We start from the raw sequence: 27673 nt of genomic DNA on the forward strand, positions 1-27673 counted from the left end.
GAGGAAGGCACTTGTGGGGAAGAGCACTGGGTGTTGTATGGAAACCAATTTGACAATAAACTATTTTTAAAAAATACTTAAACATAAAAATAAATAAATAAAGGCCTTGCCTGAACTTCTAAAAAAAAAAAAAGCCTTGCTTTAGCTACAAAAAAAAAAATCAGCTGAACGTAAAAGTGAGGGTTTGTTTCTAGACTCTTTTTTTTAATACTTTATTGTCAAATTGGTTTCCATCTAGACTCTTAATTGTATTGCAGTGACCAATTAATCAATCAATCTATGTACCACCTCCATGAACCACATCATACTGTCTTACTACAACATTATAGTAAATTTTGCACCTGGAAAGTGTGAGTCTTCCAACTTTATTCTTGTTCAAGATTATTTTGTCCATTTTTAGGTGCCTTGAATTTCTATATGAATTTTAAAATGATTTTATAAATGTCTAAAAAAAAAGCCAGTTGGGCTTTAAGAGGGTTATGTTGAATCTGTCGATCATTAGCAATATTAAATTTCTAATATATGAACATGGGATGTCTTTCCATTTATTTGGATCTTTAACTTCTTTCAATGATATTTTGTAGCTTTCAGAATTTAAGCTTTGGACTTGTTTTATTAAATATATTTCTGAGTATACTATTCTTTTGGTGCTGTTTAAATGCAGTTGTGTTCTTAATTTCAAAACTGTTCATTGCAAGTGCATATACATAGCACTGTTGTTTGTATATTCATCCCGTATCCTGCAATACTGCTAAGCTTTGATGTTTATTAGTTCTGATAGCTTTTGAATAGATTCTTTGGATTACTTTCCCTAGAAAATCATGTCATATACCAATAGAAGTAGTTTTAATTCTTCCTTTTGGATCTGGGTGATTTTTATTTTATTATCTTGCCTTATTTTCCTGGTTACACCTCGCAGTACAAGGCTGAAGAGAAGTGATAACTAACAGTGGGGGTGCCTGCGTGGCTCAGTCGGTTAAGTGTCCAACTTCTGCTCAGGTCATGATCTCACGGCTCATGGGTTTGAGCTCCACACATTGCAGCTCAGAGCCTGGAGCCTGCTTCAGATTCTGTGTCTCTTTCTCTCTCTGCCCCTCCCCTGTTCACGCTCTCTCTCTCTGTTTCTCAAAAATTAATAAATGTAAAAAAAATTTTTTTAAGTGTTAACAAGGGATTTTCTTGTCTTGTTTCTGATCTTAGGAGAATAGCATCCAGGTTTTAACTGAAGTTTGGGTTATATTATTATTTTTTTGCTATCTACCAGTTATTTTTTGGAACTCTAAATAATATATCTAATAATATCTATTAACTTTTTACTTGAAAGATAAAGACAATAATGTACATTAACGTTTTTCTTACTTTTTATTTCTTACTTCTCCATTTTAATTCATCACCTTCAAATTTATATGTATCATTCATCCTGAGAAATTCAATTTTATAGTATTAATCTTTTTAAAAATTTTTAAAAATGTAAATCCAAGTTAGTGAACATATAGTGTAAAAATGATTTCAGGAATAGAATTTAATGATTCATCACTTCCATATAACACCCAGGGCTCATCCCAACAAGTGTCCTCCTTAATGCCCATCACCCATTTAGCCCACCCCCCACCCAACACCCTGCCAACAAACCTCCGTTTGTTCTCTGTATTTAAGAGTCTTATGGATTGTCTCCCTCTTTGTTTTTATATTATTTTTGCTTCCCATCCCTTAAGTTCATCTGTTTTGTTTCTTAAATTCCACATATAAATGAAATCATATCATATTTGTCTTTCTCTGACTTATTTCATTTAGCATAGTACACTTTAATTCGATCCATGTCATTGTAAAAGGCAGGATTTCATTCTTTATTATCGCTTAGTAAGATTCCATTGTATATATATACCACATCTTCTTTATCCATTTATCAATCGATTGACATTTTGGCTATTGTTGATAGTGCTGCTATAAACATTGGGGTGCATGTGCCCCTTTGAAATAGCACTCCTGTATCATTTGGATAAACATCTAGTAGTGCAATTACTTGGTCATATGATAGTTCCATTTTTAATTTTTGGAGGAACCACTATACTGTTTTCCAGACTGGCTGTACCGGTTTGCATTTCCAAAAGCAGTGCAAAAGGGTTTGTCTTCCTCTGCATCCTTGCCAACATCTGTTGTTGCCTGCATTACTAATTTTAGCCGTTCTGACTGGTGTGAGGTGGTATCTTATTGTGGTTTTAATTTGTATTTTTCTCATGATACTGATGTTATGGATTCTTTCATGTGTCTGTTGGCCATTTAGATGTCTTCTTTGGAAAAGTGTTTATTCATGTCTTTTTCCCATTTCATCACTGGATTATGTGTTTTTTGGGTGTTCAGTTTGATAAGTTCTCTATAGAATTTACATATCAATCCTTTATCAGATATGTCATTTTCAAATATATTTTTCCAGTCTATCAGTTGCCTCTTAGTTTTTCTGATTGGTTCCTTCTCTGTGCAGAAGATTTTTATCTTGATGAGGTCACAATAGTTCATTTTTGCTTCTGTTTCACTGCCTTCAGAGACATGACAAGTAGAAGTTGCTGCAGTCAATGTCGAAGAAGTTGTTGCCTGTTTTCTCCTCTAGGATTTTGATGGCTTCCTGGCTTATACTTAGGTCTTTCACCCATTTTGAGTTTATTTTTTGTATATGGTATAAGAAGATGATCCAGGTTCATTCTTCTGCATGTCGCTGTTCAGTTTTCCCAATACCATTTGATGAGGAGACATTTTTCTGTTGGATATTCATTCCTACTTTGTCAAAGATTAGTTGATCATACATTTGTGGGTCCATTTCTGGGTTCTGTATTCTGTTGCATTGATTTATGTGGCTGTTTTTGTGCCAGTACCATACTGTCTTAATGATTCAGCTTTGTAATACAGCTTGAGGTCCAGAATTGTGATGCCTTCAGCTTTTGTTTTCATTATTAGGATCCCTTTGACTATATGGGGTTTTTTTCTGATTCCATACAAATTTTAGGATTGTTCCAGCTCTGTGAAAAATGCTGGTGTTATTTTGATAGCAATTGCATTGAATATGTAGATTGCTTTGGGTAATATCAATATTTTAGCAATATTTGTTCTTCTGATCCATAAGCATGGAATGTTTTTCCATTTTTTTGTGTCCCTGTCAATTTCTTTCATCAGCTTTCTATAGTTTTCATTGTATAGTTTTCTTACCTCTTTGGTTAGGTTTATTCCTAGGTATTTTATGGATTTTGGTGTATGTTGTAACTATAAATGAGATCAATTCCTTGATTTCTCTTTCTGCTGCTTCATTATTGGTGTATAGAAATGCAACCAATTTTTATACATTGATTTTTATATCCTGCAACTTTGCTGAATTCATGGATCAGTTCAAGGAGTTTTTTGGTGGACTCTTACGGGTTTTCCACATAGAGTAGTATGTATTCTGTGAAGAGTCTAAGTTTGACTTCCTTCTGCCTTTTATTTCCTTGTGTTGTCTGACTGCTGTGGCTAGGACTTTCAAAACTATGTTGAATAGCAGTGGTGAAGCTGGACATCCTCATCATATTCCTGACCTTTGGGGAAAGCTCTTTGTTTTTCTCCATTGAGGATGGTATAAGCGGTGGGTCTTTCATATATAGCCCTTCTGATCCCAATGTATGATCCTTCTACCCCTACTTTCTTGAGGGATTTTATCAACAGAGGATGCTGTATTTTGTCAAATGCTTTTTCTGCATCTACTGAGAGGATCATGTGGTTCTTATCCTTTCTTTTATGAATATGACGTATCACACTGATTGATTTGCAGATAGTGAAACCAGCCCTACAATCCCAGGAATAAATCCGAGTTGATCATGGTGAATAATTCTTTTAATGTATTGTTGGATACAGTTTTACAATTGTTAGAACTTCTTGATGAATAGATCCCTTAATTATGATACCATGCCCTTCTTCATCTCTTGTTATAGTCTTTATTTTAAAATCTAGTGTGTCTGACATAAGTGTGGCTACTCTGGCTTTCTTCTGACAACCATTAGCATGATGGATGGTTCTCTATCCCCTTAGCTTTAATCCGCAGGTGTATTTAGGTCTAAAATGAATTTCTTGTAAGCAACATATAGATGGGTATTGTTTTCTTATCCATTCTAATATTCTTTGTCTTTTCATTGGAGCATTTAGTCCATTGACATTCAGAGTGAGTACTGAAAAATATGGATTTAGTGCCATCGTGTTACCTGTAGAGCTGGTGTTTCTGGTGATGTGCTCTGATCCATTCTAGTCTTTGTTTTTTTGGGTTTTTGTTTTTTTTTTGTTTTGTTTTGTTTCATCTTATCTCCAAAGAGTCCTCCTTAAAATTTCTTGCATGGCTGGTTTAGTGGTCATAAACTCCTTTAGGTTTTGTCTGAAAAATTATCTTTCCTTCTATTTTGAATGACAGCCTTGCTGGATAAAGAATTCTTGGCTGCATTTTTTTTTCCAATTCAGCACATTGAATATATCCTGCCATTCCTTTCTGGCCTGCCAACTTTCTGTGGATAGGTCACTGCAAACCTGCTTAGTCTCTCCTGATAGGATAAGGACTTTTTCCCATGCTGCTTTCATGATTATTTCTTTGTCTGTGTATTTTGTGAATTTGACTATGATACACCGTGATGATGGTTGTTTTTTGTTCAATTTAACTCGGAGTCTGTCCTTCTTGGATTTTGATGTCTGTAACTTTCCCCAGATTAGAAATGCTTTCTGCTATAATTTGCTCACATAAACATTCTGTGGCTTTTCCTCCACCTTCTGAGACTCATATGATTCAAATATTAGTCCTTTTAAATAAGTCACTGAGTTCTCTAAGTCTTATCTTGTGATCTTTTGTCTTTGTTTCCCTCTATTTTTCTGCTTCATTATTCTTTATAATTTTATCTTCTATATCACTGATTTGCTGCTCTGATTTGTCCATCCTTACCATTCTGGAATCCATTTGAGATTGCATCTCAGTTATACCATTGGTAATTTTGGCCTGACTAGGTATTCTTTTATCTCCATAGAAAGAGAGTCTATGCTTTTTTCAACCCCAGCTAGTAATCTTATTACCGCGGTTCTAAAATCTAGTTCAGACATCTTGCTTATATCTGTGTTGATTTAGCCCCTTGCTATCATTTCTTCCTATCTTTCTTTTGAGGTTAATTTCATTTTGTCAATTTGGAGAAAGAAAAAAAGTAATAAAATTAAAATTAAATCATTAAAAATGGAACAAAAAATCATGTAAAGGAAGCTAGGTCCTACGTGTGCTTTGGTCTGCTTGTTGAAAGAAGCATGATAAAATAGAGGGGGGAAAAGGGAAAAAAAACCAAAAATAATGATAAAAATTTTTTAAAGTTAAAAATATATATAATAAAATAGAATAAAATGAAATGAAAATGAAATAGAATAAAAGTTTTTAAATAACAAATGAAAAGAAGGAAAAATAAATTTTTCTCAGTAATCAAGAGGAAGAAAAGAAAGAAAAATGAAAACAAACAATTTAAGCAAAAACAGAAGCAAAGAAAATGGACAAATAAATGAACCAGCAAACAGAATGAAGCCTGAATGAACTACATCCAGTTTCCGCTAGAACTGAAACTGTTAAGCACTCTATAGTCCATACACTAAGCAGGTGGAGTGGCTTGTGCTGGTCTTCTAGGGTATGTGCTTGGAGGGCACAGTTGCATGGGGTTTGGTATAACAGCTTGTTCTCCACTAGATGGCACTGCTCATCTTACTGGAGTGAATCAGTGTGGCGTGCGTGCGTGTCAGGGAGGTGGAAATTGCTTCACCCAGCTCTCTAGTCTCTGGCACAGACTTCACACTCTCACCTACCCATGATTAAACACCCCTCCTTTGTCTCAGGCTTCTGTCCATTCCCCACGCCTACCCTGTCTGTGTCCAAATCATCCACTGGCTAGGTGGCACCTCCCTCTGGTGTTTTTTTCTCAGGTCAGATTGTGTTTTAAAATCTCATGGTTCAGAGAACCCTTGTGGCTTAAACCCATGCCAGCTCTCTGGGGGAGGGTCTCACTGAGCAATGGCCAGTACGAGCCTGACCTAGAAAATGTTCATGTAAGCGCACAGTGGCAGTTTCAGAGATAATGGCAAATCACAACACACAGCCAGTTCTAGTACCTTTGTCCCAATACCAGCAAATGTGACTGCTCTTCAGGGTCTGGTGGGACCTCTGCCTGTAGGGAAGCCATATGGCCTTTAACAAAAGCACTCAAAGTAAAGTAACTGCTTCTTCCTGTGTGCCACGTGGACCCCTCAGACTCCACAACCTGCCCCCAGGGATTTGCCCGGCTTCCTCACCAGAGCACCATCAGGCACTGAGCTCTGAACCTTCAGACCCTGCACTCTATTGTGTATAGAATCCTGGTGGTATTAAAATCTCTCCTTTCTTCCTGTCAACGGTTTTAGGAAACAGATTTCGTGTTCATTCCCCTGTGAGTGTTTTCACACTCTCTCTTTCTCTCCAGGTACATTCAGGAGAGGGCTTTTTTTTTTTTTTTTTGGCATGATCCCAATGTGCCTTTCTCTTTCTCTGTCTCTGTCCTCTCTCTACAAAAAGAGCTCCCCCCCCCCACAGCTTTTCTCTCCCCTAATTCACCTCTCTGCACCATGTACTGCTGAGTGTGGCTCAATTTATGAGGATTTTTGTGTTAATCCCCATAATCAATTTCTTAGGTGTTCAAAATGGTTTGGTGCTGAGCGAGCTGCATTTTCAGGACAAGACAAGCTCAGGGTCTCCATGCTGCTCCAACATCTTAACTCCTCCCCTCATCGTCCATTTTATAGCTATTTTCTCTTCTACTCTTTGTCTATGGATTGAGCTTTATACCCGGTATAAATCAAAGTGATTGTCATTTTGGCATATATATATTATCACAAACCAAAGGATGTTGAATAAAATGCAATCATCAAACATCTTTTAAGGAAAGCATGCTTTAAGACCATAAGGAGCACTGGCTTCTTTGAAAATCTGTTTTGACTTATATTTATTTCTTTGGGTCATAGTTCTTTTCCATTCTTTGTTTTAATATTTCTCTCTTCTTATAATTTTTTCATTTTGTATATTAAATATTTTAATATGGGTTTGATGTGTGGTAAATATATATCTAGAATATATAATGAACTCAATATTTAGAAAATGACAAACATAAAACAAAAATATCATGTAATCAAAAAATGGCCAAAGACATGAAGAGATATATCACTGACCAGGATATGCAGAAGGCAAATAATTCCATGAAAAGGTCTTCAACATTTGCCATTAGTGACATGCAAATTGAGACTACAATTAGACATCACAGTGCTACTATTAGAATAACTAAAAAGTGACAACTGGAAATACTGGTAAGAATAAGGGGAAATTGGATCACATATTGTTGATGGAAATATAAAATGGTAAAGCCACCTGAAAAATAGTTGAAAGTTTTATTTTTTAAATGTTTATATATTTATTTTGAGGGGGTAGAAGGAATCCCAAGCAGGCTCCATGCTGTTAGTTTAGAGCCTGATGTGGGGCTGGATCTCATGAACTGGTTGATCATGAGAAGAGCAGAAATCAAGAGATGGACACATAACCAACTGAGCCATCCTAGCACCCCTAAGAGTTTTAAAAAACAAAATAGACACTTATACAAACTAGCAATTCCATTCCTGGGAGCTCAATCAAGAGAAATGAAAATTTATGTCTATAAAAACCTGCATATATATTTTATTAACAGCTTTATTTATAGTAATCAAAAACAGGAAATAGCTAAAAGTCTCGCAGTGGGTGAATAGTTAAACAAACCATCCATACCACAGAATACTACTCTGAAATACAAGGAAAAGAACCACTGACACACATAAGTTAAGTAGATACCAAATGTGTTATTCTGAATGAATAAAATAGCCAGTCTCCAAAAGTCATATTCTGTATGATTACACTTATGCAATATTATCAAAATAACAAAATTATAGGGATGGAGAATGGGTAAGTGCTTACCAGAGGTTAGAGATGGTGAGGGAAAGGTAATTGTGTGAGTCTAAATGTCTGTCACAGGGAGGATCTTTGTCACAATGGAACAGTTCTGCATCTTGATTGTGATTATACAAGTGTACGCATGTGCAAAATGGCCTAAAACCATGTGAACACACTGTGCAAATGTCAAATTTGGGTAATGTATCATAATTATGTAAAATATAACCATTAGGGGAAACTGGACAAAGAGCATATGAGACTCCTGTGTACTATCATTCCAATTTCCTGTGCATTCATAATTTTTTCAAACTAAAATGATATATATATGTATATATATATAAAAGAAGAAGATTAAAAAACCATATTAACATAATCAGTAACTACTGCTGCTTGAAGACAGTGAAGAATTACCTTAAGAGATTAAAACTTTTTGTATTGAGAGATGATCAGAACATCTTTTTAAATTTCCTTTGAGACTTCCTCTTTGACCCATGAATAATTTAGAACTGTGTTGTCTGGTTTCCAAGTGTTTGGAGATTTTTTGTTTGTTTGTTTACCTGTTCTTGATTTCTACTCTGCTTCCATTGTGGTTGAAGAATATACTCTATATGGTTTCAGTTCTTTTAAATTTATTAAAGCTCACTTTATGTCCCAACATATCTAGGTATATGTGCATTATATACGTTTTCTGCTGTTGTTGAGTGGACTGTTCATTATATGTCAGATCTTGTTTGCTGAAGACAAGTTGTATATTCTTGATAATTTTCTTTTATCCTATCAATTATTGAGAGAGAGGGGTTGAAGTTTCTTTGATAGAAATATATATATATATATATATATATATATATATATATATATATATATATATATATATATATTTCTCAGCTCTCAGTTTTCCTTCTCATATATTGCAGCTCTACTGCTTAGTACATACACATTTAGAATTTCTATGTCTTTTTGCTTAATTGATCCTTTTCTCATTCCATAGTCTCTCTCTGGAAATTTTATTTCTATACCACATTACTTGATATTAATAAAGTCAGTCTTGCTTTCTTTTGATTAATTATTGCATGGTATAAGTTTTACCATTTTTTATGTCTAGCATATGTATATTATTACAACTGAAATGAAATTTTTCATAGCAACAGACATGTAAATGAAACTTTAGGAAGTAGAACTTTAGTTCACAATTTTTCAGTACTGTATACAAAATCACATGATCTTGGATCTTCAGGGAGAAAATATTACTTAAGTGAAAATTTTATATGATGCTCATATTGTAATAACCATTCTAAATAACCATCTGACTGTGAGATAAGTACTCAGACAAAATCTGTCTTCATTTACTCAACATTTATTAAACATATACTTATTGGGTGCTCATTATATTACTGAGCCTGTCCCGTTTATGTTGGACAGAAAAATGACAAGGAAGTAAATTAATTTCATGAAAGCTTTATTAAAAATAATATGGGGTAACATAAAAAAGTGATTTCAAAATGTTCTATTAATTCTGTGGTCACTGAAGAGATACTAAAAGATATGTCGATCTTTGATCTGAGATGTGACTGTCAAGCAAACAATATACATGCTAAAAATTCATGGCAGAATGGTAAGGAGGAGCTGTGTAAAGACACAGAGTTTACTGATCAAAATGTGTAAAAATATAATATGACTGTCTCAGAAAATAGTTCCTTAATAACAAAAAATAAAAAAGTAGTAGAAATTGTCTTTGTTAATTATTTTTGTACTCTTCTACTTTCCAATAAAACATATAATGTTGCTTTATTAACACACTATAGTCACTCTGAAGTTCTTCAAGTCATCATTTTGGCCTAATTTATATTTGGCTTTTATTTGTTAAAGCAGTTTATAATGTATGCTGAAAGTTTTATGACCAATATATTTTGCCTTGAACTTAGTATCTTCATGCTGTAGCTTTAATGTTTTTTTTTTTCTTTAACTAGACTGTGGGCTTACATTCCTTTCCAATGCAATCCTGATTATTTCCAAGGTAATATGTAATTATTTAAACATCTATTTGAATGATTATTATTTATTTTTGAGAGTGTGTGTGCAGGGGAGAAGGGGGGGCAGGGAACAGAGGATCTGAAGCAGCTTCTGCACTGACAGCAGAGAAGCTGATGCAGGGCTCGAACCCACAAACTGTGAGATCATGACCTGAGCTGAAATCAAGAGATGGTCACTTAACCTACTGAGCCACCCAGGCAGCCCTGTGTAATTATTAAAAAATTAATACATTTAATTGACTCTTTAAAGTAAATTTGTCCTTTATATATTATTATGTATTAGTATTATTACAACAGGTAAAAACCTCTAGCTGAAGATACCACATTTAAATATGGAGCTGCTTTTTCTAACTTTAGGTAGGATATGTAGTAGGCCCAGGTCAGCTAGAACCCATGTTCGTGGAGCTCTAACATCAGTACTTGTGATGTTGGTAAGAAAAATGGATAAAATCTTAAAAATTCATTGTATCATCAAAAAAGAAGGTTGGAATAAGAAATTTAGAAGCGGGCCTATCACAGTTTTCATTTGGAGATATGTGTGACCTTTGTTATACCGTCTTCCATGGAATTTGGGGAAAAAAACTATTGTTTAATTAATATATTGTATTCCCATTAACTTGCCCATAATGCCAAGACATATATTCAATCACTTCCTAGTTTACTTGGAATCGCCACCCCTCAAAATTTTCGAAACTCTTAAAATTAAAACTAAAATGAGCCTTTCATGTATGCAAAGGACCACATAAGTAGCCTTATACTTTCTGTTAAAAGTTGCCAGAGCACTAAAAGCAGCCATCTCTAAGAAAAGCAAACACACACAGAGGACCTCCTGAGAAATACAGACCTCCATTTGCACTGGTAGAACATCTCCCAAATTAGTTTCTGGAAACGAGCAATTCTTTACCTTAAACACTCAGAACTCACCTTCTCACAAAGGAGGTCACTGTTTCTAGTGCCCACTTTATCACAACCACAGGGTTTGCAAACATCCATGGCGGAAGTATCTGCACCAACGTGGCGGAAAAAGTAATCCTTACACAGCTCACAGTTCCTTCCTGCGTCAGGGAAAGGTTATGCATTATGACTTCCAATTCATTAAAATCAGCGGCATAATTCAAAATTAAAGACTGTATTCCTTTGAGGGAATTCTATAATTTTCGGGACGTCCATTTTAATGCACCTTTCATCTCTACCTGCCAATTTAGTGATCCAGAGCATATGAAACAATGAACCTGTTACAAACTGTGCTTTACTTCATTAAACTCCCATCTGTCATGTAATGCCACACTTCTAAAAAGCTCTGCTTTGTTGGGGCCCATACATTTTGAAAGACTTTGCTTCCAAACTTAAAACTTTTATTTCTACGACTACGCACTTAATCTAAATCGAATATGAGAAATGTTTCTATGTGTGGTAGATAATGGCCAGACAGTTGGAAGCAAATATGTGTGTAGTATTAGAAATATTTTTCAAGGACTAAATCTTATTTAAAAGCCAGGACACTGTTCTAAATATAATTTATTATTCTATAGTTAACATTATTAAAAGTGAATGTTTCTTCTGCTTATTGCCATTATTTTTTTATTTCAAATACTAAAATTGAAATGTATTATGTTTAGGTGCACCTGGGTGGCTCAGTCAGTTAAGCATCTAATTTCAGCTCAGATCATGATCTCGCAGTTTGTGAAGTAAAGGCCGGCGTAGGGCTCTGTGCTGACAACTCAGAGCCTGGAGCCTGCTTCTGATTCTGTGTCTCCCTCTCTCTCTGCCCCTCCCCTGCTCATGCTCTCTCTTAAAAATAAACATTAAAATTTTTTTAAACTAAAAAAGGAAATGTATTATGTTTAGATATACAAATAAATTTTATATCAAATACTAGAATAAACCAACATATTAAAAATATGTGGTAACTCGTATAGTTTAAAATTTATTGTTTAGAAATTTTCTCTTGCCATTTTATATAAGAAAAATCTTACAGTGCAGGCAGCTTCTAAACTAAATGTGAATAGTACATAAGATCAGTGAAAGGAGTTGAAATAAAACTCAAGACAATCAATTCCCCCTTAAACATTATGCACTCTGTTCAAATATTGCTGAAATTGGCTCAATATCCAAAGACTATAGAAGTAACAATCAAATAAAAAAATACATCCTGATGGATATTGGCCGTGGACTAATTAAAAATTAAATGGACTTATATTTCTAGAATATTTCTATTTGCATATGCTGATGACTCACAAATTTCTATCTTTAATCTAGAAATTTCTTTATCATTCAATAAATATTTATTGAGTGATTACCATGTTTCAAACTCTGAGCTAAGTGCTGAGGAATACAGTAGCAAACCAAACACACAATGTACCCTTTTCACAGAGCTTTCTTAGTCTAGTGGGTAAGATAAACTCTAATTAAATAATTATAGGAATAAATATGCATTTACCAATTGTGATAAACATAAGGTACCACTAAAGTGTATATTCTGAGGCATCACAAAAAGCTTTTCTTAAGAGCTTCAAAACTGTGTTTCCAATTGCCTGCAAGAGTTTCTCTTATGTCTCTTGGGAAGCACTGTGAATATTTCCAAAACAAAACTTGCCATCTTCTCCCTAAACCCTGATCCTCTTGTGTTTGCTATCTCAGTGGTTGGCACCAATATTGACCTTGCTGCTCAACTGGAAAGTTAGGATTTCATCTTGACTCTCTCTTTTCTTTGTCTACACCCTACACTTTGCTCAGAAAAGTCTGTCACTTTTCATTCCAAATATCTCTTGGTTCCACTTCTCTATCCACAGGACTTTAAATATACCACACTATCTGGACTACCACACTATCCCAAACCACTTTTGGGTCTCTCCAATCCTTCTCCACTTTAAACACAAAACTTTTTATGTCTCTTTCCTATAAAATACCTTCAAGTAGTATCTATTAATTTGAGGATAGAAGCCAAACTCCTTATCACAATTTATAAAGTCCTCCAGATCTGGCCCCTGCCTTCTGTCTTAGCATCTTTTCTTACTATCTTCCATTTGCCCTGACATTAGTTCTTTTAGGGTGCCAAATTTCTCTCTCCTCTAGACCACCGCACCTCTGTTTCTCTTACTAGAAATCTTTGTCACCACCCCCTAATTCTCCTCACTCCTTCACCTGGTTAACTCCTACTACACTTATCCTATCTTAGCACTTATCAGACAACTTTGTAATTATTCCTCCAATAGTGTGCCTCTCCGGGGCGCCTGGGTGGCTCAGTCAGTTAAGCATCTGACTTTGGGTCAGGTCATGATCTTACAGCCCATGGGCTCAAGCACTGCACCGGGCTCTGTGCTGACAGCTCAGAGCCTGGAGCCTGCTTAGGATTCTGTGTCTACCTCTCTCTCTGCCCCTCCCCACAATCTCTTTCTCTTCTCTTCTCTTCTCTCTCTCTCTCTCTCTCTTTCTCTCAGAAATAAATGTTAAAAAATAGAGTGCATTTCCTACTATATAATAATCCACACAAAGACAGAAAAATTATCTTGTTCATCGTTATATTCCTAGCACCTAGTCACGTTCTGGTGACATTTCAAGTCATCAATAATTATCCAATGAATTCATTCATGCTTCACAGTGGCACACTTTCAAACCCATCAGACTTGGCCCATTATATTTTACAAATTGAGATGTTCCCTATTTCTGTTTTTATTTACGAGCCCATCAGAAAATAGAAATTTTCAATGAAGACTCAAAATGCTATGTTTTTTAAGTTTATTTTTTTATTTTCTTTTGAGAAAGAGAGAGTGTGAGCAGCGAAGAGGGGTAGAAAGAGAGGGCAAGAGAGAATTCTTACCAGACTCTGAGCTCACATCACAGACATGAGGCTCAGTCTCATGACTCTGAGATCATGACCTGAGCTGAAATCAAGAGTTAGTTGGATGCTTAACTGACTGAGTCACCCAGGTGTCCTACTATCTCATTTTAGAACAAGATTTTGATAGTTATCTTTGTTCCATTAGCATGTTTAAGAGTATTCCCAGATTACCAGCATCCAGGCCAAATCTGAACGAATATAAATAGCACTACAAGCAGATCCAGACATAATGAAAGATTAAGGTTACACAAAGATACTTATTTTAAGGGCATATATACTCAAACTAAGAATTTCTGAGTTTTCTAAACTATACTCATGATTTAATAACATGGCATCTACTTCAAAAAATAAAACTTTCCTGAAAAGATATAGTCTAAGATTTGAATGCTATTTCTGAAAACTACCTGATTATTTGGAAAATGAAACAACCTCTAGTTTTCAAATATAACCATATAATTTTTTTAAGTTTTTACTTAAATTCCAGTTAGTTAACATACAGTGTAATATTAGTTTCAGGTGTACAATACAGTGATTCAACACTTCCATCTGTCACCCGATGCTCATCACAACACGTGCCCTCCTTAATCCCCATGACCTATTTCACCCATTCTCCCACCCACCTTCCCTTTGGGAACCATCAGTTTGTTAAAGAGTCTGCTTCTTGGTTGTTTTTCTCTCTCTCTCTCTCTCTCTCTCTCTCTCTCTCTCTCTCTCCGTTTGCTCATTGTTTGGTTTCTTAATACCACATATGGGTGAAACCATATCTAGGCTTTCTTAAGATAGCAATAACATAATTTAAAATGACTGCACTGCATAAAGAAGCACATGGACCTCAAAGGCCAAATCAGCCTCTGTTATTTGTTATCTACGATCCGTCGGTTACCTGTGGTGTTATGCTCACAATCATCACAGACCCCTCCACCTCCTCTGTGGTGCTCAGATGGAAACGGGTCCAGGGAAATGTTGTAGTGGCAGCTTCTAGAATGGTTGTTGCACTGACAAGGTCTGCAGTTGAAAGCATGAACTTGATCACCTTGGCGGAAAGGCTTGTCATTATAAAGAGGCAGGCAGAGATCACACTGAAATGATAAAGTAACAGAATAAAGAAATATTAAAAAAGTGATTTTCCTTAGATTTATGGATCACTTTCATTGGATGTAAAACTAACATCAAAGAGTTAAAAGCAAGAAACTATTGCTTTTGAAAAAATGTTTTATAAATCAGAAACTAGCATATTATAGGTAGTATAAAATCATAAGTACCCATACAAGCTGAAACTATGCAATATGATCTGAATAACCAGTGGGAAAAGTTTATGATTGTTCCATATCTTCATTTTTTTTTGTCAAAACATTAAAACTTGGCTCCCAGTTTTAGGTTCCACAAGTAAAGAGCTCAGACTCATCACTCCATCCTACAAGTACAAAGCTTAGCAGACTGAAAAATCACCAACTCTTCTTAGATCTCTATGGGGAAAAATGGGACAAACAGCTGTCTCCAAGATTGGAAAAACAGACTGACAGACACAGGGAGTCTCGGTGACTCAGTGACAAAAGCAGAGACTCACCAGCAGACGGCTCCACTGAAACCAATTTCAGGGGGAAAAAAAGACTTGACTGTACTTAACAACTGTTGGAGATTCAGTAGCAATAAGTCTGCGGGCTGAAGTGTCCAAGGGGACCTGGTTATAAAGGGGGTTCCTAGCCATTTTGTGAGATTTACTTCCAGGAGCTTGACCAAGTTCTCACAGTAAATATCGGGAAAAAAATTTCCTAGTGCTTCTGGCAGAAAGAGGGAAAGGGAATCATTTTGAAATAAATCAATCAGTGCTTACTCTTCTTTTTAAAATTTATTTATTTATTTATTTATTTATTTATTTGAGAGAGAGAGAGAGAGAGAGAGAGAGAGAGAGAGAAAGCATAAGAGGGACAGAGAGAGACAGAGACAGAGGATCTGAGGTAGGCTCCATGCCAACAGCAGAGAGCCCAATGGGGGGCTCAACCTCCTGAACCATAAATGAGATCATGACCTGAGCAAAAGTTGGACATTTAACCAAGTTAGCAATCCAGGTGCCCCTGACTCTTGTTTTTAACAGTGTTTACCCTCAGGAGACATTAGTTAACCATAGCCTGACCTGCTGAGCCAAGCCAAGCTAGTATTCGAGAAGGGAAATACACAACCTCAGCCCACTTCAGAATCCAGTCCCATCTAGAGGTGAGAGAGACAGAGAAGCGCATGTGAAGTTCACAGTCCAGAAGCACATGTTTACTAAAAGACTAATCATAGGACTCTAGAGTACTTCCCCCACAATCCTAAATGCCTGTGTACAATGGTTCCTTTTATCAGGCACATTACCTATCTATGAAGAAAAAAACTATAAAAAACAAACAAAAAATAATAATAATAAATAAAACATGACACACACACAATTTGAAAAGAAAGAGCAAGCATCAGTTATGTCAGGGATGTTGGAATTATCAGACTAGGAATTTAAAATATCTGTGATTAAAATGCCATGAGCTCTAATGGATGAAGACAACAGCATGCAAGAAAAGAGGGACAATGTAAGCAGAGAGATAGAAATCCTAAGAAAGAACTAAAAGGAAAAGCTAGAGATCAAACATAAATGAAGAATCTCTTTAATGAGCTCATAAAATGATTGGACTCAGCAGAGGAAAGAATTTCTGAGGTAGATGATGTAACAATAGAATCCTCAAAAATGAAAACAATAGAATTCTCAAAAATCAAAACAGACAAGCCAAGGACAGTGGGACAACTATCAATGATATAACCTACACATAATAAAAACACCAGAAGAAGAGAGAAAGGAATAGAAGAAATATCTGACACAATAATGGCTGAGAATTTCTTCAATTTAATGTAAAACAACAAACCATAGATCCAGGAAGCTTAGAGAACCCCAAGAAGGATAAATACTAAAAATAAAGAACAAAGCAGGAGTGCCTGGGTGGCTCAGTCAGTTGAGCATCTGACCTCGGCTCAGGTCATGATCTCATAGTTTGTGGGTTCAAGCCCCATGTTGGGCTCTGTGCTGACAGCTCAGAGAATAAAGCCTGCTTCAGATCCTGTGTCTCCCACTCTCTCTGCCTATCCTCTCTTAATGCTCTGTCTCTAAAAAAAATGAATAAACATTAAAAGAAAGTAAACAAAACAGCAAAATCTGTATCTGTACCCATAGGTTTTAAACTACAAAAAATCAAAGATAAAGGAAATATCCTGAAAGAAGCCAGTTTTAAAAACACCTAACCTGTAGAAGAACAAAAGAATTACATCTAACTTCTCCTTAAAAACCATGCAAGTGAGAGGAGAGGAGAGTAAAATGCTTAAGTGTCAAGAGAAAAAGCAAAAAGAAAAAAACCTAGAATTCTGTACCCTGCAAAATTATCCTTCAAAAGTGAAGGAGAAATAATTACTTTCTCAGACAAACAAAACATGAAATTTGTTGCCATTAGAGCTCCCTCCCAAGAAATGTTAAAATTTCCTTATAGAGGAGGGAAATACTATAGGTCAGAAACTCAGATATACATAAGGAAGACCATCAAAGAAGGAATAAGTGAAGGTAAAACTTTAAAAACGTTTTATCAGTTATAAACAGGAAAGGATCTAAAATATAATAAACTAACATTTAGCGGACTGTTAGTTAACATTTGAAACTTCGATAAATTGTTATATTTCCTGTAAAAAAAATTGAGTAGCTTGAATAGTGCTTGCTTTCTTATTCTATAATTTTCCATCCTGAGCAAGCATCTTTTCTATGCCTTGGTGAGTTGTCACATTGCTTTGTAAATGGATCTGTTTCCACCATTTTTTAATGTTTATTTTTGAGAGAGAGAGAGAGAGAGAGAGAGAGAGAGAGAGAGAAAGTGGGAAGGGGCAGAGACAGAAGGAGACAGAGAATCCCAAGCAGGCTCCACGCTGTCAGCACGGAGCCTGATGTGGGACTCAAACCCACAAACTGTGAAATCATGAGCTGAGCCCAAATCAAGAGTGAGATACTTAATCAACTGAGCCATCTGGGTGCTCCTCTGTTTCCATTATTTTAATCTTTGCCCTTCCAGGGTCATCTTCACCCTATTTCTCATAACCACTGTGCTCATGTTGACATTAGCCTTCGTTGAGTGGCTGGAGCTGCATATACAAAGTCTTTCAAATGGCGGCACTGGTCAGCTATGTCTTCTGCGAAGAAAGATATGCTTGATTCTTCTTTTTGAATATTTGCTTCTGAGATGTCACATGAGTTCATCACTGACAGACTAGGAAGCAGCACCACTACAAGCTTCTTTATGAATGAACTGAATGTGTACTGACCAATCACCAACAGACTGAAAGAAGAGACCGGATTGGTCACTGAACATGATGTGTATTCATTCTTTTCACAGTAATTTGTAGACTGAAGAACCAGAAGCTAAATCTGTCTTCCATATAATTACTCACAGTTAACATACCACGATAACTAATATTTTAACCATACCATTGGAAGAATGTGTTATCTAACTAAACTATGGAAACTTAAATTTATGCATATTGGAACTATGCAAAGAGTAAATATTTTTAAAGGTTTTGTTAAATATGGCCAAATTCCTTCTAGGATAATTAAATTTATAGTCCCACCAGAAATATGTGAGAACATCCATTTTATGTTCTGTTTAACTTAAACTGTGATTATTCATTTTTTAAAGAAAAATATTAACTACTGTTTTAGAATATATGTCTTTGGTTACCAGTAAAGCTAAGTATTTTTCATCTGGTTCTTGGTCAGATATAATCTTTTTCTGAGGAAACTGTTCATTTGTATTTTGCATATATTTTTCTGTTGATTTTAAATATTTTATGATATATTACATACATTTTTCTTTTGCCAGTCAGATAGTATTTAGTTCATAATTTTCTATATATACTTATGTTTCATTTTTTCTTCTACTTCCAGTTTCATGGCCATAATTTTCAGTATAACAGGTAATATACCTGGCAGTCATGATTATAGACATATTTGCATTATTTCTGAATTTAATAGAAATGTCTTTAATGTTACAATCTTTCTAATGATGTTGACTGTATCAGGTAAATTATCATTTAAAAGAACAAATATCTATTCTAAAATTAACAAGATCTTTTTATATTAAAAAATGAGAAATATATTGTCAGTTTTGTTAAATGTCCTAATTATTTGACCTAGTGTCTTGATAAATTGTTATTAATCTTAATAATTTCATTAGAATCTATGCTTGCATTCTTAGAATATACTCATCATTAATGGTAAATCATGGTTAAAAATTATTTAAGATTTTACATTTATACTCATCAATTAGTTTGTTCTATGTTTTAATAAAGACATTAAAATAAACAAAACCTTAATATTTTAATGGGGAATCAGTATGTTTCACCTTATCAAGTTAACTTTAATATCTGAGTGATCAGAAAATTCATATTTTGTACACACACTAAAATCGACTATTGTTTGTCAAGTTATATTGCATATAAAGTACAGTTGATTCAAGATTTAAAATAATATATACGTACATAACAGAATTTCTGAGTTATTTTTCTTTACCACCCCTACCCTCCTGCCATTTTCTGCTATAAAATACTTAATGTGAGTTCTGAAAGTTCCCAGTTATCCTCAGAGTTACATATTTAATGTTTTGTTTATTTTTTGAGAGAGATAGAGACAGTGTGAACAGGGGAAGATCAGAGAAAGAGGGAAATACAGAAATTGAGATGGGCTCCTGGCTCTGAGCTGTCAGCACAGAGCCTGACGCGGGGCTCAAACCTATGAAAGTGAGATCATGACCTGAGCCGAAGCTGGGTGCTTAACCACCTGAGCCACCAGGCGCCCTCGAGTTACATATTTAAATTATGAATTAGGAGAGTCAAGCCATATAATGTCTCAGAAAGCTTCCCTATCTATTTATAACAATGACTTTTGCCATTTTTATTTTTTATTAAGATTATTAAAAACTGTTTTTTTAATTTTTAACTATTTTTATTTATTTGAGAGAAAGAGATACAGCATGAACAGGGGAGGGTCAGAGAGAGAGGGAGACACAGAGTCGGAAGCCGGCTCCAGACTCTGAGCTAGCTGTCAGCACAGAGCCCGACGCGGGGCTCAAACCCACGGACTGTGAGATCATGACCTGAGCTGAAGCTGGACTCTTAACCAACTGAGCCACCCCGGCACCCCTAAAAACTGTTTTGATATTTTAGACAAGAAAGGTCATTTCCTTTTGCTATTTTCTGCAATAAACATTTAATATGTTAGAAGTTTGACACATTTCATAATCATTACTGGGACAAACTAGTCAAAAGCATTTTTTGCCAGTATTTTTCTCCTCCACTAGTTTATAGCTGAACAATTTCCTCCCTTAATAAAGTTGGAAAGAAAAGTATATATAAAAGTTAATTGTCTAATGGGTTGCTGTTTTATGGTATTCTGAAATTTTTAGCCTGAAAACACACAGTTTTGATATTTAGCCAAGGAAAAGGAAAATAAAAGAGAGAGAGAGGAAAATGAGAATGGAAACATCACCATTTTCCCATCAGGTAATGCTGTGTTCCAATACTTGGTAAAGAATTCACTCTCACATTTTGGTCAATTTTTTGAAAACCTATATTATATTCTTTTGGGAGTAATGAAGATTCCTTCTCACCAAAACCTTTTCTCACCCTTGGCACTGAGATGCCTGATCCTTTTCTCTTCTGCCACAGCACTCACTGCCCTGAGCACACTCCTACTGCTTTGAACTGAAATGTTTGGTTTTCTTACATGTGTCTTCCAGGAATTACAAGTTATTGACTTTTGCACTCCCCGTGTCATCTGCATAGAAGCTTAATAGACAATTGCTAAGCTGTGAATTGAATTCTTAAGTTTTCTTCCACCAGCAATAATCATTTGCAGATCAAATTATATAGAATTCAATGTTGGATCTTAGGCATATGCTTGAAATCAGACATTTTAGTTCAACTACTGCTGCTGCCACTAACAGTAAAAGGTAAGATGAAATGCAAACATTCTGTATGCTGCATCCACTTTTAAGCATTTAACATGGATTATTTCATTGAATCCTTTAGGCTTTGGATCATATAAGTACCTCAGATCTGATTTCTGTTTGTTGATTTGCTCAGCAAAGAGTCTGTCACATAGTAAGCTTTTTGTAAACACAGTATACTACTTTATTATTAGTCTTAATAATAATTATTAATTAAAGAGGTTAATATGAAAAATATCATTGGAAAGGAAATCTTCTTTACCTCTGTGAATCTCAGTTTCTTCATCTCTAAAATGAAGACAACTCAACTCAGTAGCTTTATTTTTGTCTCAAGATAATTTGAAGATAAGTGGTAATATTTAAGTAATGCCCAACACAAAACCTGGCACATATTACATATTCAAAATCTGGAAATTAAAAAATGGAGGAGGAAGAAGGAAAAGAAGGAGGAGGCTAAAAATCCAACAGAGGTGTTTACTGAAGTTCAGGTGACACCAGCAGTATAGAAGATTGTCCCTGTGCAATATATTAACTATAACCATTAAGAGGGGATTCTGTGATCATAATGTACTAGTGCATGGTGTGATTTAGAGGATGTATTCTAAAGAATGGAGCAATGATCAATTAATGATCAAAATTTACTTCTGGTTAATTTTATCATCTGTAGCTGTAACTGCAGAGGAGGCCTGATTCCACTTACTTCCTAGGAGCCATCAGATATCATTAGGGTATAACTATTACTTCTTCTAGTAGGCTTAACTATAGGGGAGACATGTTCTAACTGGATAAATAGAAGAATAGATGAAAACTCACTTTCTGAATTCCTGGCTTTGGAGGAGAGAAATGAGCTCATTAAGTTCTCTTCCTCCGGTCAATTAGCCATGCAATTAATCTGTCTCCAATGTTTAAAAAAAAAAAAAAACTCGGATAGAGTTGCAAATCTTTGGCCAAATGCAAAATTTCTCCTTCAAGATAATGCCAGAAGCCCATTTTTTGTCTTTTACTTCATTTGAAAGACTTCTTACTGACAACTTTGCTCACCCGATGTTGGTGTTTTTATTATTCAAGTTATGCTTTCTTGAATACAGGTGGTGGAAGTGATGATACAGAATCCATGGTCCTGTCATCCTGATTATAGTTGCAGTTTGTCTTCTACAAAGCAACTGCCGGCTGTTTGTGTTTGGGCCGTTGCCTACATGAGTTTGTGGAGTGAATCCAGCAAAAGCATTCCTTTGATATTTTTATGAAGACCACATTTCTGTTTTTCAATTGTGATCTAAAAACTAAGTCTCATTTAAGAATTTATCTTTACCATTAACCTAAAGAAGCCCTTACCAAAAGGCTTATAAAGAAGACTACACTAAATACTATGATAATGCTTCAAAGACACAGTCCTGGCTTTTATAATATTTAAAATTGAAGAGAAATTTGCCACTGACCTAATGGAGTGGCTTGAGTACTACCAAGTAGCTGTTGTTAAAAATGGCTCACCTCCCCTTTGTGGACAGTAAAAAACCTACAGAAATATTAGTAACATCTTGTCTCTACTTAAAGAAAACAAGCATAGATATCATTTTCAACTCTCAAGCTGAATTATTTTTTAATATACTACAGTACCAGGGGAACAAGAATTTGTAGAAGTAGACCCTAGTCCTAGGAAGGCAGTTCATCCAAATCTGCCAGGACATTCCATGGAACCCAACAATTCCAGTGGGAATTCAGAAAAGTGTATTTTTAAAACTATTGGTAAATATTTTTTTAATTGTGAAGAAAAGGAAACAATGTCCAAAAGAGAATGGTTTGAAAATGTCATATATTGTCAAAGAAATATAATAAGTAATTATTTTACTGTGCTTTCACTTTTAAGTTTTGAATGGTCATTGATACTTGCAAGACATGGAAATTCATAGCAAGTAAAGGTTTTGTAGACTTTTGGTCTCTAGAGAACATAGAATATTTTGAGAAAATAAAGTCTTAAAGTTACAGACATCACCTGGTCCAAATTGGTATGAAATAAGAGTCTATCATTCATTTTTTGTTGGGTCCATATAAGATATTTTTCTATGTACTTGGACTTCTGCACAATACAGTATTTAATATAAATAAAAATGTGAAACTTACAAAATTATGAATATAAATGTAGAAAAGTATTCACAATATAGTTTGAATTTAAAAATGATGTTAAGGATAACACAGAGAGTATATAATGCTATTTTCTAGATGGAGGTAGATTCATCTGTACAGACATGGATATAGAGCTCCAAGTTTAAGAAGATAGAGATGGATAATACAGATTTACAATAATAATAATAAAAGATCTGAAAGGATATAAACTAAGAGCATTTGGTGAGGTTATCTATGGATGGTAGAGTTATAGATAGCTTTTACTTTTTATAAGTTTATTTTTCCACAGGATGCATTTATTACTAATGTATTAAAAATTGAGGGCAAATAAAATGCAACTTCTTGGATACTTACAAGAAAATTATACATAATTTGCATGTAACACTTCACTAAGAAAAGCTAAGAAAATTAAAATGTTCTAGTTTTAAATTATACACAGATCAGTAAGATACTACAGAGAAGATGATTATAATTTCAAGTCAATGTAGGCTGAGTTTATGAATTACCAGCAAACAGAGTATGAATTTTTTAAAGATATATAGGTTTCCAAACAACGAGATTAATAAGAATTTTCAGAGATGACAGTCAAAATTTCTGTTGCAAAATTTGATTTAAAAGATACAGAACTAAATGACAAACTGACGTTCTGGCAGTTAAGAATGATGCTGTGTTACTTTCATTTTGTGTGGTTTACAAGACAGGTAAAAGACAAGAATACTTTGTAGTCTATCTTTTGATTATAAAATTTCATAGAATGTAAATGTTTGGTTTCATAATTGTGCTTCTTTACAACTCCTTCCAGATAATCCTGAGAACCATGGCAAAATAAAAGAAATATAAGTAACTTTTTTTTTGAAATATAAGTAACTTTTGAGTAAATTATGAGAATTATAGGTAAATTTTTGAAAAAACAAAATTTTCTTCCCTTTTTTTATCAATGATGTTTTAAGTTTTATTTAAAATTTAGAAACATTTATGTACATTTTATGCAGTGTCTGAACCAATATTTTCTACTTAATGTTTTTCCAATCTCCAGTTAATCATTTGTCACTTTCAATGATGTGTTTCTTCTATAACAACTGGATTCCCCCTGGTATGTCCCTGGATGCTTGAGTTATAAAATTAGACAATGGCTTTATCAGGGCTGAGGACTTTTTGTTATCATTGATTCATTCAAATGCTTTCATTTTGATAGCTTCTTAAGGGCTACTAATCAACTCTATGAAGTTGGAATCAAACAGTTTGACATATCCAGGTAGGATAGTCATAGAACAATCAGTGAATGTGGAAGACAATAAGGAAAATCTATTTTATTATATTACATTCTAACAATACACAATGATATTTCTCTCTTTGGGATCATTAAAATGGAACACTGTTCTCTTGTTACCATTACAGACTAGCAGAGACATATTTCAAAGATAATCTACAGGTCCAAAAGCATTTTACCAACTCACTCCCAGGAGTCTGAATTTTGATCCATTAATTTTGAATACTTTCAAATTTCAGAAAAATATGAACTGCATACAGGGAAATTTAAAGAAGTGAAGCTTTAGCAGCACTTCATTTATTCAGTCACTTATGCAACAATCTTTAATGACCATTATGTATCTTTGAAGGAAGAAGAAAAAATCTTCTTAGCCAAAGATACATAAAGTCCCTAGGAAGGATGGGGGTGGGGTTGATCTTCCTACAGTTACTCATAGAAAAGCTCAAAAGACCAACAAACTCAATGCCCTTCGAAAACTCAATTTCAGTAAAATGACCGAGTCATCAAAAAAAACAACTTATCTTTAACATCACAGATTCAGAAAACAGAGAACAACCTATTATTGAATTATTTCAAAAAGTAGATTAAATAATTTCTTAAATGTTCCTCTTTTCAATATGCAAAACTCAACTGTGGTTACTTTTTTGACATTGCAATTTTTATTTTTACTGTTTTTAAATTTTATTTGTTGTTTTAATTTAAATCCTAGTTAGTTAACTAACATATAGTGCAATAATGGTTTCAGGAGTAGACTTTAGTAATTTATCACTTCCGTATAACACCTAGTATTCATCTCAACAAGTGCCCTCCTTAATGCCCATCACCCATTTAGCCCATCCCCCCACCCACCTGCCTCCAACAACCCTCAGTTTGTTCTCTGTTTTTAAGAGTCCCTTGTGGTTTGCCTCCCTCTCTGTTTTTATCTTATTTTTCCTTCTCTTCTCCTTTGTTCACCTGCTTTGTTTCTTAAATTCTGCATATGAATGAAGTCACATCTAGAGGGGCACCTGGCTGGCACACTCAGAAGAGCTTGCAACTCTTGATCTCCAGACCATGAATTCAAGTCCCATGTTGGGGACAGTGGCTATTTAAATAAAAAAGTTAAAAAAATTTTTAATTAAAAATAAAGTCACATCTGGAAAATCTGTAAGAAGTAGTTAATTCCCCAGTAATGGCAAACAATGAAATAATCTTTTATTTTTCCTTAATTCTGGGATATACACACAGGTTAAAATTTAGGGGCACAAAGGACAACTCTTAAGTGCTGCCTTATTTTATTCAGCATTAATAGAGGAAATAGCTTGTTGTCTATACTTTTTAAATCACTGCAATTATCATGATCTATTTTAATAGTCCATTTACTTATCTGTTGTCCTTACTAGACTCTAAGCTTCTTCTTACCTAATCAATTACTGCATAATGCCTGAACTACTGTAATTGCTCAATAAATGTTTATAGAGTAAGGGAAGGAATGCATGAATGAGTGAATAAACCAATGAATGGATGATGCAACATGAGTTCATTTCTATTAATGAATTCACTTCCTTCATTCCTGGTTCTAGCAAAAACAACATGAACAAAAAAAAAGAAAAGAAAAGAGAAAACAAAGTGAAAGAAAACTGTTTCCTTTTCCACTCTCAACAGAAAAATGCCCACAAATGTCTTTATCTAGACAATGCTTTTCATGCAGTAAGAATAGATAGCCAATATGTTATGGCATCAGTCCTAACTGCTTCATATTTATTAGCTGACTTTCTAATAACCTTGAAGTAAGAGTTGCTATTATCTCCATTTAACAGATGAGAAAACTGAAGAATAAGAATCTTCTGGCAAGTAATAAATTGTATCATTTATCTTGAATGTATCATAGATAAGCTGCTATATAATGACTGCCACTTCAGATAGCTGTGAAATTAGGTGATTAACTAGTTGTTACTTAACCTTCTAATTTCTGTATAAGTCTAATTACATGAAATAGAAGTTGGTGTTTTGATTTTTTACTTTGCTTTTCTGTTTGGAGTGTCATTGTAACTACTGTATTGTAAATGATGGAAAATTATTGCATATGTTAAAAAAATAAATTGTGTTATATTTTAAAAAATAAATAAATAAAACAGTGGAGACCTAAAAAAAATAACAGTAATTTTCTAAAGTCACCCCCCAGAATAACAATTAGTGTAAATTAGAATGTGAAAATTTGTGAGGATAGCAATGTGTGCTTTGTTTTGTTCATTACAATATTCGCAGTGCCTAGAAGCCCTCACACATAGTAGGCACTCAATTTACATATATATATAAAATATATGAATATTACATATAAAAGTATACACATAGATATATACATAGGTATACATATATATACATATAGATATGTATACAGTATACATATCATATTCTCCTTCTTTCTCCATTAGAACTCTCACTCTTAATCCCCATGCTGGCTCAGGGACAGAATATGATCTTAGAGAGAGAGGTGTTGAGTGCATCCCCTGTGGCTGGCTGTTCAGACTCATGTCCCTCTGCTCAGAGTCTAACCTGGGAGGCAGAGCCCTGAAAACCCAAAGTTGGAGTCTCTCCCCACTGGCTGGAAAATTCAAAGGTATGTAAGCAGCCCCTGCCTGCACGGGAAGGGGAGGAAGGCATCTGTTCCAAAGTGAGAGATTATAAAATACTCACTTTTTAGAAGTCAGTAAGGTACTACTAACTGAGCTAAAAGAAGCAATTTGTTCAGCTACTCCCAAATGGCCTAAATGAATTAGAGATCTTCTAAAAGTCTGTAAATTGCTCCTTTCTCATCAGATCATTATGTTAGAAATTTTAAGAGCCTAAATCTCTAATAATAATAATTGTTCTCCAGCTCTATTCACAGCTTCCTCTTTTCCTTGGATGTAGCAGTTCAATTGTAATTCGAATGATGTTTTTTTTCAGTATAATTTCTTGTGTCTACTAGAGGAATCAGCTTTAGAAAGTTAAATACCTCAGTGTAATCACATAACTACTTGTTCCAATAGAAGTTCCCCTTTGTAGCTCTTGTGCTCCAATCACAGAGGTATGAATAGACAAACATGCCACTAACTTCGTATCAGTGATAGAATGGGTGGAGTGGGGGATGAAACCACAGATGAAACATCCAACTACAGGGAGAATCTAGACAGAAAGTGACTCAGTGCTTTGCCCGGAGTAGGTAATCAATATATGTTTGAGGAATGCATGAATGCATGACCTAACAGACTGTTTACATTTATGACATGTTACAGGACTGTACCTTAATGTGTCTAGTATTTATTTGAATAATAACATTAAAGGTTTAAAGATAAATGCAGTATTTTCCTGCAGATTTTTACTTATAATTATTATGTAATCTCAATTAGCAAACCCTAAACGATTACCATGCCTTACTATTGAGAAGGCTGAAATGTTCAC

General features: G+C 34.6%; 1 protein-coding gene across 1 annotated transcript in view; it reads right to left on the reverse strand.

The window, feature by feature from the left end:
* USH2A (usherin) overlaps positions 1 to 27673 on the reverse strand; it is a 697677-nt gene that overhangs the window by 580687 nt on the left and 89317 nt on the right. Inside the window, exons 9-10 of the mRNA XM_029933401.1 lie at positions 14733 to 14928; positions 10933 to 11063 (exon numbers count right to left, since the gene is read on the reverse strand). Coding sequence (XP_029789261.1) covers positions 10933 to 11063; positions 14733 to 14928 — 327 coding nt within the window. The remainder of the gene's footprint in view (positions 1 to 10932; positions 11064 to 14732; positions 14929 to 27673) is intronic.

This window comes from Suricata suricatta, chromosome 3 (assembly GCF_006229205.1).
Source record: "Suricata suricatta isolate VVHF042 chromosome 3, meerkat_22Aug2017_6uvM2_HiC, whole genome shotgun sequence".
Taxonomy (NCBI): Eukaryota; Metazoa; Chordata; class Mammalia; order Carnivora; family Herpestidae; genus Suricata; species Suricata suricatta.